This window comes from Silene latifolia, chromosome 1, assembly GCF_048544455.1.
Source record: "Silene latifolia isolate original U9 population chromosome 1, ASM4854445v1, whole genome shotgun sequence".
NCBI lineage: Eukaryota > Viridiplantae > Streptophyta > Magnoliopsida > Caryophyllales > Caryophyllaceae > Silene > Silene latifolia.
In genome coordinates this window covers 93,266,275-93,278,894 of record NC_133526.1, presented here as the reverse complement: position 1 = coordinate 93,278,894, position 12,620 = coordinate 93,266,275, and the positions used below count along the sequence as shown (strand labels likewise).

At 42.6% G+C, this 12,620-nt stretch overlaps 1 protein-coding gene across 1 annotated transcript; it reads right to left on the bottom strand.

Moving 5' to 3' along the window:
* Nucleotides 1-10,551: 10,551 nt before the first annotated feature.
* On the bottom strand, nt 10,552-11,565 carry LOC141651003 (uncharacterized). Its single transcript, XM_074458733.1, has one exon. The coding sequence runs from the start codon at nt 11,563-11,565 to the stop codon at nt 10,552-10,554; it is 1,014 nt and encodes a 337-aa protein (XP_074314834.1).
* Nucleotides 11,566-12,620: the final 1,055 nt, after the last annotated feature.

The window sequence follows — 12,620 nt, the reverse complement described above, 5'->3', positions numbered from 1 at the left end:
AAAAAAAACGAGTAACAATCCCAAGGACACGGACTACTAGCTTGACAAAGGACAGGCTAAATGTAGGATGTAGTAATGGGACAAAAAGGCTATTTTTGGCAGTGTGGAGCTTATGGGCAAAACGAATAAGGGGAAACCTCTATCACATATGTCAACTAACCACAGACCGAATGCATACAGGTATTAAGCAGATTAAGTTCATATTTATGCACATAGGTGTAACATGTCTCATAAGGAGTAACTACTCACATTCCTAGATGAACTGGTCATGAATGACACCAGTTATAGGCTCTAAATCTCAGAAATATGATGTAGGTTGCCAACTTTCAAAGTCAAGTCTCAAGTCCAGCAAATAATTAACGAAAACTTGTAGATATGCATTTATACGATTCTACTAATAACATGTTAATCAAGCAAGGCTCAGGCAAACAGGTGCAAAATGCAATATCATCCTTGAAATACTACCGTTCCGACTCGACCTATATGCTAAAATAAACGTGCATTTTATGAAATTTTTGATATTTTTCTCAATTTTTTTTTTGATTTTGTATATGTGAGAAATGAAATGAATAATGCAAGACAGAACTGTAAACGTGAATGCAAGCAAATGATATGCGACGCAAAACCCTTCCCCAAACCAAATCGCACAATGTCCCCATTGTGCAAAATCATGTAATGAAGAAAAGAGAAATGGGAATTTGCGGGAAAATGAAGAAAAATGACATGAGGTGAAAGTAAGGAACTCACAAGACTTTAAGCGCAGCAAAGGAAACCTTCCCAAATCAGCGTGAGCTAGGAGGTTTCAGTAGCCAGCAGTACTACTAATAAGTACCTGAAAGACAAATAAAACCCACGCATAAAATCGAGAAGACAATTTTAAAGCGGTAAATATGTGCACAAGTGATAAAATTTAGAAGAAATAAATAATTTGACGGAAAGTAAAGTGGAGTAGAAAACTCCCTTAAGTCCGCAAATCGACCAAACACAGCAGGGGAGAGGTCGTGAATAGGTACAGCAGCGTCCTCGGTCGATCGACTAAGGATGGCAGTCGATCGACCACCGTCTCAGGAACAATAGCTCCTGGAAAGTGCAACTCAGTCGATCGACCTATGTAGCCAGTCGATCGACTGAAAATACTGCAGTACTCCTCTTTTCTTCGTATTTGCTCAATTACTTGAGCTAATGAGGTCTTAAAACCTGCAAGTGCACAATAATACGCGCCCAGAATTGCGCAAAACCCAGAATAAAGTCTAAAGAACTTAAAAATCCTAAGCAAACAAGATAAATGCGAAGTTTCGCGCACACAAAAGCAATAAAAATTGTCTTAACAGAAGCAAATAAAATGAAGTTTATAAAGAGCTCGATCAACTAATAGTTGATCAAGAAAGACCACGGTATGGCCCATTTCGTCGGCTTCTGGCTACTAGAGGTAGCCTCAATGGTGCTTATCTTGGCAGCTGCACCCTTCTTAGCTTCCACGTCCGTATGGCTCAACGGATCAACATTCTCATCATCTCCCCAGTCAAGGATCTCTTCGGGCTTGTCAGAATCCAAATCAGACTCTCTGGCTTTGACCGGCTCGTCATCAACTACCTCATTAATTCCATAGCTCAGGCAACCAAGACCTCCTCTTTGAATGATCGGCTTCTTTGCAGCGGAAGCAACAAGCGGCCCACCCTTCCCCAAACCAGCTCCTGCAATGTCTAAAACAACAGAGTCTTCCTCCTTTTTGCTCCCAGCCTGGGGCGGAGGTGTTAACACAAGAGTAGTAATAGAAACAGATAATTCAAGAAGCATAAAGTATGATTTCTTGTCAGAAACTGTATTGCAAGTCACAGGCCACATGGGGTCCTTTTTCTTAGCCGGCTGGGCAAAGACAATAGAATGCTTTCCCACTTTAAAAGTCAAGGTACCTAGACCGACATCTATGACTGCACCAGCAGTGTGCAGAAATGGCCTACCCAAAATAATGGGAATATGAGCATCCTCAGGCATGTCAAGGACAACAAAGTCAACAGGGAAGTAAACTTCCCTATTTGGACAGAGATGTCCTCTAGGACTCCTATGGGTTGGACCGCAGATCGGTCGGCCATCTGGACGGTCATATCTGTCACTGCGAACCTAGTCAATTTGAGCTTCCTAGCTAGACTCAATGGCATGACGCTTATACTAGCTCCTAAGTCACATAATGCCTTCTCAATAGAGAAGGTACCTATATTGCATGGAACAGAAAAGCTACCCGGGTCCTCTAGCTTATGGGGTGCAGTGTGCGACAGATAAGAGCATGACTCTTTGGTTAAAGCGACAGTATGACCATGTTCAAGTGACTTTTTCTTAGACAGGAGTTGTTTCATGAATTTAGTGTATGCTGGCACTTGGTTGACCAACTCAAGGAAGGGTACTTGCACATTCAAACTACGGATAACCTTTTCAAATTTATTGAAAGATACATGTTCTTTTGTTGGCACTAGTCTCTCCGGATATGGGGCTGTAAGAAGTACCTTAGCCCTCTCCTCTAAATCGCGCGTGCCGGTATCCGTGGACTTAGGCTGAAAGTCCATCACCTTCTCCTTGTTGAAGCTTGACCCCTCTTCAGACCGTCTCAAATGAGAACCATTAACCGTCATCGGATCGAACTTCGGAGCTGGGACTGACCCATCAGCAGTCGGGTCTTGTCCTAATGTCTTCGGGACTGTCGAACCCCGAAACAAATAGTCTCTCAAATTGTCGGGCATCGGAGGACGAAATTCCTCGACATCAGCAGTGACCTCAGTCGATCGACCACCTTGCTCAGTCGATCGACTGAGATGAACAGATTCGAAGCTCTCAGTAACCCGCATATCGTCGATCGCCGGGTATATCGATCGATCGACCGATATACCCGGTAAGCGCTGTTTCTTTGATTTATTCGTTGAAGCTTTCTTTTGACTTGTTTCCGGCTCATCTTTTTCAACAGCGTCCTCGACCATGGCAGGACCCTCAAGGGTGGACCCACTCCTCAAAGTGATGGCATTTAAGGTCTCCTTTTGGTCAGTTTGAGTCGGTAAGTGTCCGGGAGCTCGAGTGGTACTCTTACTAGCCAATTGAGCAATTTGGCTCTCTAGTAGCTTCATCCCGGCCTCTCTTGCTTGGGACTCCTTCAGCAACAAGTTCTTGAACTCAGCAAAATCAGAACTATGGGATTGTTGTTGCTGCTGAGGCACATAAGGAGGTTTTTGATATTGTTGTTGCTTTTGATGAGGGGGCACATAGGGTTGCTGCTGCTGTGGTGGAGGTTGAGTCGGATTCAAGAAATTCTGGCTACTCCACCTCAAGTTGGGGTGGACATTCGGCTCATAGTACGTGTTTGTCTGCCTATAGTGTTGAAAGGCAGCACAAGACTCAAAGGGACTAGGGCAATTCTTCGAAACGTGTCCCTCAGCTCCACACCTTTCGCAGACGAAAGGACCGTCTGACACAGCATTTACTTGGTAAATACCCCCCTTTGAAGCTCCTCCTAATTCATACTTGTCAAATCTCGCAGTAAGAGCTTCAAGCGCAGCAACAGAGGAAGATTCAGCAGCTCTCCTTTGGTTCCCTCTGGAATTCCAATACTCGGCCTTGTGGGTGGCTAGATCGTCAATGATCTTCCACCCCTTGGTTGCTCCCAAGTTCTCAGCAAATCGGTGATTGGCTGCAGCATCCAAAATAGCCCTCTGATCCTCATACAGCTCATTATAGAAATGATTGCACAGGCTCCATTTTTCGAAACCATGGTGCGGTATGGTTCGCACCAACTTCTTAAAACGGACCCATGCTTCGTGGAAATTTTCGTCCGGTCCTTGTTTAAAGCTCGTGATTTGGGCTCTAATAGCAATCGTCTTTGAAGCAGAAAAGTACTTCTTGTAGAATGCCAATGCCAAGGAATTCCAGTCGGTGATCCCATGAACGGTTCAGTCCAGATCTCTATACCACTCCCTTGCAGCATCACGAAGGGGAGAAGATGAACATGGTCTCCTTGATCTGGTCTTGGGTCACGCCGGCTGGTGGGGGTATGGAGCAGCAGTAGTCAATAAAGGTCTCCATATGCTTAGCTGCATCTTCATTTGCAGCTCTCCCGAACTGGTTTCTCTCAACCATATTAATGTATGAAGGCTTTGGTTCGAACTTCCTGGCATCTTCTGGTAATTCGAACCCCTTATATAAGTTTGCGGCTGTCGGCTCAGAATGACTAGCTATACTCGCTTCCTCGGCCATGGCTGGAATTTCTGGAGAAGTAACTGTCTCGGCTGAAGAAGTGGAGACGGGTGAAGAATGTGGATCTTCCTCGAAAAGCTTGTTCTCGTAATAGATTGACAGAGTACTCAGCTCTTCCTCTGTCGGTAATACTCTTTGTGATCGTCTCAACTCGCGCAAAGATTTCTCTATCTCAGGATCGAATGGTACTAGTTCGCCACCCTGTGACCTGCGCATAAGAAGAAACTACAAAAAGAATATAAGAAAAGTTTAAGGAACGGATGTTCCTTAAACTAAGAAAGACTAAAATTAAAACAACTAAAAATTAGAACTATTGCCTCCCCGGCAACGGCGCCAAAATTTGATACCCGTCGTTGTGAGTACAAAAAATAAGATTTATAATTTCCTATTAAGACTAACCTAGGCTAGTGGTAACAGGGTCGAACCACAAGGAGGCAGACGTAATTTCTAGCTGTCTAATGAAAGTCTAAAGTAACAATTGTGGGGGTTGAGTTGAATTGGTCTATAGCTAAGAATAAATAAAGACAGTAAATTAAAAAGACGGATTAAACAGATAAAGAAGGGGTACTAGGATGGTCGGTTCATTACAGCTTCGGCGGCAGCATACTAAACAGGTCTAAATCGAACACAAGTGAGGCGGGAAATAAGAGGTCCTCTCGGTCCACTCTTAACAAATAGCATCTTTCGATCTCGCTATAGGTCCCTAATATCACTAATACTGACTCTCGTCCTGAAAAGTGACTAACGGTCTAAACTATACCTATCTTTCGATCTCAGCACAGTTTAGTCATCTTAATTGGTGATCAGATAACTTCCATTATCTTTCGATCTAATGGGTCAGTCATAAAATAAGCATCTAACTGGTCGCATGCATTCGATTCGTTAAATACATCATTAAAATCAATTAAAACGAAAGGTAACCTCACGAGGTCAGTCGATCGACCACGAATGGCAGTCGATCGACCGACACGCGAATCAGGCCGTGTTCAATCTATTATCGCCTATGCTATAATTTGCCTACATCCTAGCACAAATAATCTAGCTACTCATGCTAAGGGTAAAAACAATAATAACGATGATAAAACTAACTACTGAATTCATGCTTGAAGCGATAAAGTAAACAATTAACATAAACAATGAATTGGTTGCGGGAATCTAGCTAGCAATTCTATACTAATGATGAAGTAAAACAATAAACTGAAATTAGGACAGATGAATACCGAATTTGCAGAGGAAAGATTAGGAATAAGAACCAAAGATCCAATGCTTAACAATAATCCAAACCCTAATTCCAAAACTAAATATTATTGTATGAAAACTTGAGTCTCAATCCAGATACCTAAACTGAATGTTTATGTTACGTTATATAGCAAACATACGTAACAATTATTATCAAAACCTAAAACTTATTGGGCTTATGCTTCCTCAGTCTTTTAATTCTCGTCTGGAATAGCAATTGGGTCGATCGACTGGTCTTCAGTAAATAGTAGCTTCTGGAACCCGATGGTTGGTCGATCGACTAAGGTTGGTGGTCGATCGACTGCTTGAGCTGCTACTTGTCTTTTATAATCTCGTGGATTTGTCTTTTGGGCCTTGAATTGAGCACCAAGCTCGTTCCTCGGGTGAATACTTCACGTCATATGTAATGCAGGATACTCGGGGATGGATTTAGCTCGATTTCTACTCATTTTCGCATAAATCTGCAATATTACATAAAAAATACGAAAGTAGACAAAATGGGGAGAATAGTAGCAATAACTACTTAAATGAGCTCTGAAATGCGTGTAAAATAGGGCGTAAAACAACATATTTAGGACACGCATCAGTGATCATATTTCTATAACCACATCTCTCAAACACATCCTATAGGTGTGACCTTTAGGGACTAGTTGATCACCGCCATCTGTATGATAATAACGTCAAACTTTCTAGCAAGCCAACCGTTATTAGGTAATCGTTAATCAACTGATTAAAATACGAAGTATACCCTTGTGAACCTGTAAGAGATTTACAAATGTTATCACACTTATTTGTGGAGGACACAAGCTCCAACAATTTTGATTGATTTAAATAGTGTGATAACGAGTATGTGTACGAGTATGTATATACATAGTGATCGCGAGTGCATTTGAATAATCAAAACAAAAGTAATGATTATTAAGTAATATAGTATTATAAAAGACATGAAAAAGTAGAAAACGCGTTATATTTTAATTTAATATCTTCAGTTAAATATGTATACGTCAAGTATAAATATTGATTATGAGTATTTAATTTTTACTTTTAGTTAAATATTTTATCATTTATCTTTTAAATACTTTGAAGTTAAACCTGAAGAAATAATATTTTAGAAAGTTCAATCTATTTTATTTACAGGTAACCTCTGAAACATCTGATGTGAATCGCAAGCGGAAGTCTTGACTTGTACTAGCGAATAGACGGAGGATCCGAATGCACTAAGTGCAACCCGATCAATCCGTATATTCGTAGTGAGTTTTGAATGAAAAAGAAAGGATATTTGTCGTAGCTAGACCTATAGCTACGCCAATGGGTGAATTGTTTGATACTCGTCAAACAATCCGACTTAAACTTAGGATCACGTCCCTCGTTCAAGCAAGGTGCGAAATCGCGTTTCGACCTCTTAAGCCAAACCACTCGTGTAACAACACAAGAAGATAAGACAAGTTTTAGAGAATACTCTCAAGTTTTTTTCTTCAAAATTGGATGATGAACAAATGAGGACTACAAGCCTTATATAGGCCGAAATCCTTGGTGCCTAAGGCTAGCCTTTAATGCTTTGTGGTGAGTTCTAGGCTATGTGGACGAACTAGGTAAGACTAAACCAAAAACTAGGTAAGAACTTTGTAAAAACTAGGCTATAACAAAAACTAGGTGAGCTTTATTTAATGCCTTTGGACTAGCCCATTTTCGAGGTTAGACCTTGCTCCACACGGTTCTCCTTGCTCCTCACGGTTCTCCACACGGTTCTACCCGTCCCATTGGCGGGTGATCATGCACTTTTCTCGACTATTATTCGAACCGATCCACGCTTGGTGACTCGGGTTGTCTTGGTCGCTTCTTTCGAGAATTATTTCATCAAGGTGATTCGTATTCACATCAATCCCTCCCCCTTTGAAAGGAATTGTCCTCAATTCTGCGATCCCATTATCCTCGATGTAAGGAGAGAGATCACCCACATTGAAAGTGGCGTGGACACCGTAGTCCCCTGGGAGTTCGACCTTGTAGGCATTGTCTCCATACTTCGAAATCACCTTGTAAGGACCTTCTGCGCGCAGCATGAGTTTGTTCTTTCGTTTGCCTGGGAATCGTTCTTTCCTTAGATGCACCCAAACCAAATCTCCTTCCTTGAAAACCCTTGGTGGGCGGGTTTTGTTGGCTCTTTGCTTGTATACCTCATTGACGGACTCAATTCTGGAGCGAACCTGCTCATGTAGTTTAATCATGGATTTGACCTTTTCTTCCGCGCTTTTGTGTACTAGCTCGCCCTCGGGTAAGGGAATGAGATCGAGTGGTAGGTAGGGATTTACGCATACACGATCTCAAAAGGAGAGTGCTTTGTTGCGTATGATGAAGACCTGTTGTAGGCAAACTCGGCATGAGCGAGTTTTAGATCCCAATCCTTCTGAGTTTTGTTCACGAGGCCACGTAGTAATACCCCAAGAGTGCGGTTTGTCACTTCCGTTTGACCATCGGTTTGAGGATGGTGAGAGGTACTAAATAACAGTTTGGTACCCACCTTCTTCCACAGAGTGTTCCAAAAATAGCTTAAGAACCTTGAGTCACGATCGGAGACTATCGTCCTTGGGACTTCATGAAGGCGGAGTATTTCTCGAAAGTATAAGTCGGCTACGTTGTTAGTGTCATCTGTCTTGTGACATGCAATAAAATGGGCCATCTTGGAAAATCGATCCACTACGACCATGATTGCGTCCTTACCCCTTTGGGTTCGTGGTAGAGCAACAATAAAATCCATGGACACGTCTTTCCATGGCCTGTTAGGGATCGGTAAGGGCGTGTACTCCCCTGGCTTGAAGGTACTCTTTGCAACGTGACAAGTGACACACTTACGAATCACATCTTGCACGTCCTTCAGCATTCGAGGCCAATAGACATGCTCTTTAAGGACCTCCATAGTCTTAGTGACACCAAAATGTCCACCAAGTCCTCCCCCATGAGCTTCTCGTATCAATAACTCCCGAACTTGATGCTTGGGTACACACAACTGATTTCCTTTGAAAAGAAATCCATCTTGAATTATGAACTCGCCTCGGGGTCTTGTTTGGCTTATCCTAAACATTTCACCAAAGTCGGGATCAGTTTCGTAGTAATCTTTCAAGGTCTCGAATCCAAGCAGGCGAACATCAAGCACGTTCAGTAAAGAGTAGCGTCGGGAAAGAGCGTCGGCCACCCCATTGCTTTTACCATCCTTATATTTCGATGAGAAATGAAAGGATTGAAGAAATTCAACCCATTTGGCATGTCTTAAGCTCAGCTTCTGCGGCCCATTGATGTATTTTAAGGATTCATGGTCTGAATGTAGAATGAAGTGATTTGGGCGAAGATAGTGGCTCCGATGGTTGAGTGCTCTCACTATGGCATAGAACTCCTTGTCATATGTGCAATATTTGAGCCGAGCTCCACTTAGCTTTTCGGAAAAATAAGCAATGGGTCGCTTTCCTTGGACCAACACAGCTCCAATTCCAACACCGCTCGCATCACACTTTACCTCGAAGGGTTGAGTAAAATCGGGAAGTGCTAGTACCAGTGCTTCACAGAGCCGTTGGATAATCGTCTCGAAAGCCCTTTGAGCAGCCTCGGTCCACACAAATGTTCCTTTTTTTAAACACTCGGTGATGGGACTTGTGATGGTGCTGAAATCTTTTATGAATCTTCGGTAGAATGAAGCAAGTCCTTGGAAAGACCGAACCTCTGTGACGGACTTAGGCGTAGGCCATGACTTAATGGCCTCGATCTTTGATTGGTCCACTGAAACTCCATCTTTAGAAACCACATAGCCTAGAAATATGACACTCTCGACCAAGAATGAACATTTCTCCTTTTTTCCATATAGCCTTTGTTCCCGGAGAGTTTCGAACACTTTGCGAAGGTGTTTGAAGTGATCTTCTTTGCTTTGACTGTAAACCAAGATATCATCTAAATAAACAACCACAAATTTTCCCAAGAATGGTTTGAGTACCTCGTTCATGAGCCGCATGAAAGTACTCGGAGCGTTGGTTAACCCGAACGGCATGACAGTCCATTCGTACAACCCATGTTTGGTCTTGAACGCGGTTTTCCATTCGTCACCTTCCCGCATTCGATATCGATGATAGCCACTCCTCGGTCGATCTTAGAAAAGATCTCGGAGCCATGCAACTCATCAAGCATGTCATCAAGTCTTGGAATCGGGAAACGGTACTTGATAGTTATGTTGTTCACGGCTCGACTATCGATGCACATCCGCCAACTCCCATCCTTTTTCGGGACAAGAAGAGTAGGAACGGCACATGGACTCATGCTTTCACGAACATAGCCTCGTTCCATTAGCTCCTCGATTTGGCGCTGCAACTCCTTGGTCTCTGTTGGGTTGCATCGATAGGCTGCCTTGTTAGGTAACGCAGCTCCAGGAATGAGATCAATTTGATGTTCGATCCCGCGGATATGCGGCAATCCCGGTGGTAAATCTTCAGGGAAAACGTCCTCGAATTCCTTTAAGAGCGCCACTAGCTGGGCATCCTTGATCTCAACTTTTGGTGCCTCGTTGACCACCATAAGATAGACACAACCACCTTCCTTTAAGACTTCACCAACTTCTTGCTCACTTGCAAACATGGTCATGCTTGCGGTCTTCCTCTGTGGGGTGCCCAAAGAACGAACAACACTAGGTGCCATTGGTCTTAGGACAAGCTTCTTACCCTTGTCGACCAATTCATATTCGTTGCTTCGGCCGCGGTGTATAACATTGCGATCGAATTGTCATTGACACCCCAAGAGTACGTGGCATGCATCCATTGGCACTACGTCACACAAGATATTGTCGTCATAGGAGCCCATTGTTAACGCCACTTTGACTTGTTTGGTGACCTTCACCTTGTTCCCATCATCAAGCCAATGTAACACATATGGTTTGGGATGAGGTATGGTATCCAATCCAAACTTGTCCACCATCTTTGTAGAAGAAATGTTGGTACGACTCCCTCCATCGATGATTAGGCTACACCACTTGTCCTTCACTTGACATTTGGTGTGAAAAATCTGGTTCCTTTGTTCTGCCTTAATTGGTGTGGATTGAGTCTACAAAGCACGAAGAACTAAAGCACAATCATAGTTGGGAGCATCATAAGTTTCGATATCTCTATCGTTCCCCTCCTCTTCTCTTTCTTCGAAGTTGAACACATCACCCAATCGTTCTTCTTCATCATACAACTCGTCTCGAACGACAATAGCTTCCCTTAGTGCAATGTTTCTCTTATTTGAGCATGTGTTCTGAAAATGCCCAAATCCTTGGCATTTGAAACATCGTACTCTAGATAAACTTGTCTCTTTAGGAACGGGTATCTTGGGAGCGGACTCAGGGGTGGAAATCTTCTTAGGTGTAGTCTCAACTGTACGACTACTCGGACTTCCCCTTGAGTGTCCTTCGCTCCTCCAGCTTCGACCACCCTCACCATGAGTTGGAGTGAGCTTGGCCTTCCCCTGGGCTTCTACCTTGAGACATAGATTACACAAGGAATCGAAGTCAGCGTAAGATTGTAATTCAACTGAATTGGCTATGTTACGATTTAGTCCACGAAGGAATCGAGCCATCTTCAAGTCTTCACTTTCCTCTATTCCTCCCATCAAAGTAAGATTTTCAAACTCATTTATGTAATCTGAGACACTGCTCCTCTCTTGAGTCAACTCGGCAATCTTGCGATATGTCGTGAGCCTATACGTGGCTGGGACGTATCTCTTGCGTAGTTTCCTTTTGAGAGATTCCCAAGAGGATATATTTTCCTTTCCGGCCCGGACACGCTTTACCTTAAAGCCTTCATACCATAGGGAGGCTCCACGACTTAGTCGTAGAATGGCGTACTTGCAACACTTTTCGTCATCCAGGTCTTTGAACTCAAACATCCGTTCAATCTTCCTCTCCCATTCGAGGTAATCCTCGGGATCCGTGCCTCCCACAAACTCGGGTAGTTCACTTACTTTGAATTCTTCTCGACTTTGTTCTCCTCGACGTGGTGTTCCGTTCACGCCAAGTTCCGAAAGATTTTGTAGTGCTTCTATAAGATTTTGAAGGAGATTAGGATTGTTGGGCTCCATTTTTTTTTGTTGATGAATAGTACCGTGAACAGTACCGTACGTGAACAGTAACTTTTTTTTTTTTTTTTTTTTTTACAAAGAAATCAAGACCCTTGGATCGTCTTGATTAGTGGAAATCAAGAGCCGAAGCTCTGATACCATAATTGATGTGAATCGCAAGCGGAAGTCTTGACTTGTACTAGCAAATAGACGAAGGATCCGAATGCACTAGGTGCAACCCGATCAATCCGTATATTCGTAGTGAGTTTTGAATGAAAAAGAAAGGATATTTGTCGTAGCTAGACCTATAGCGACGCCAATGGGTGAATTGTTTGATACTCGTCAAACAATCCGACTTAAACTTAGGATCACGTCCCTCGTTCAATCAAGGTGCGAAATCGAGTTTCGACCTCTTAAGCCAAACCACTCGTGTAATAACACAAGAAGATAAGACAAGTTTTAGAGAATACTCTCAAGTTTTTTTCTTCAAAATTGGATGATGAACAAATGAGGACTACAAGCCTTATATAGGCCGAAATCCTTGGTGCCCAAGGCTAGCCTTTAATGCTTTGTGGTGAGTTCTAGGCTATGTGGAAGAACTAGGTAAGACTAAACCAAAAACTAGGTAAGACCTTTGTAAAAACTAGGCTATGACAAAAACTAGGTGAGCTTTATTTAATGCCTTTGGACTAGCCCATTTTCGAGGTTAGACCTTGCTCCACACGGTTCTCCTTGCTCCTCACGGTTCTCCACACGGTTCTACCCGTCCCATTGGCAGGTGATCATGCACTTTTCTCGACTATTATTCGAACCGATCCACGCTTGGTGACTCGGGTTGTCTTGGTCGCTTGTTTCGAGAATTATTTCATCAAGGTGATTCGTATTCACATCAACATCATCATATATTGTTGTTTAAAAAATACAAAAGGTGCAAATTTTTTATAGATATGCTTGACACATAGAACATGCAAGATACAATCAAAACGTTTGAATAAGTTGAGTTTGGACCCTATATATTTGATACAAAAATATCACACGTTATACATAAAAAATTAAAAATTACATAAAATTATATT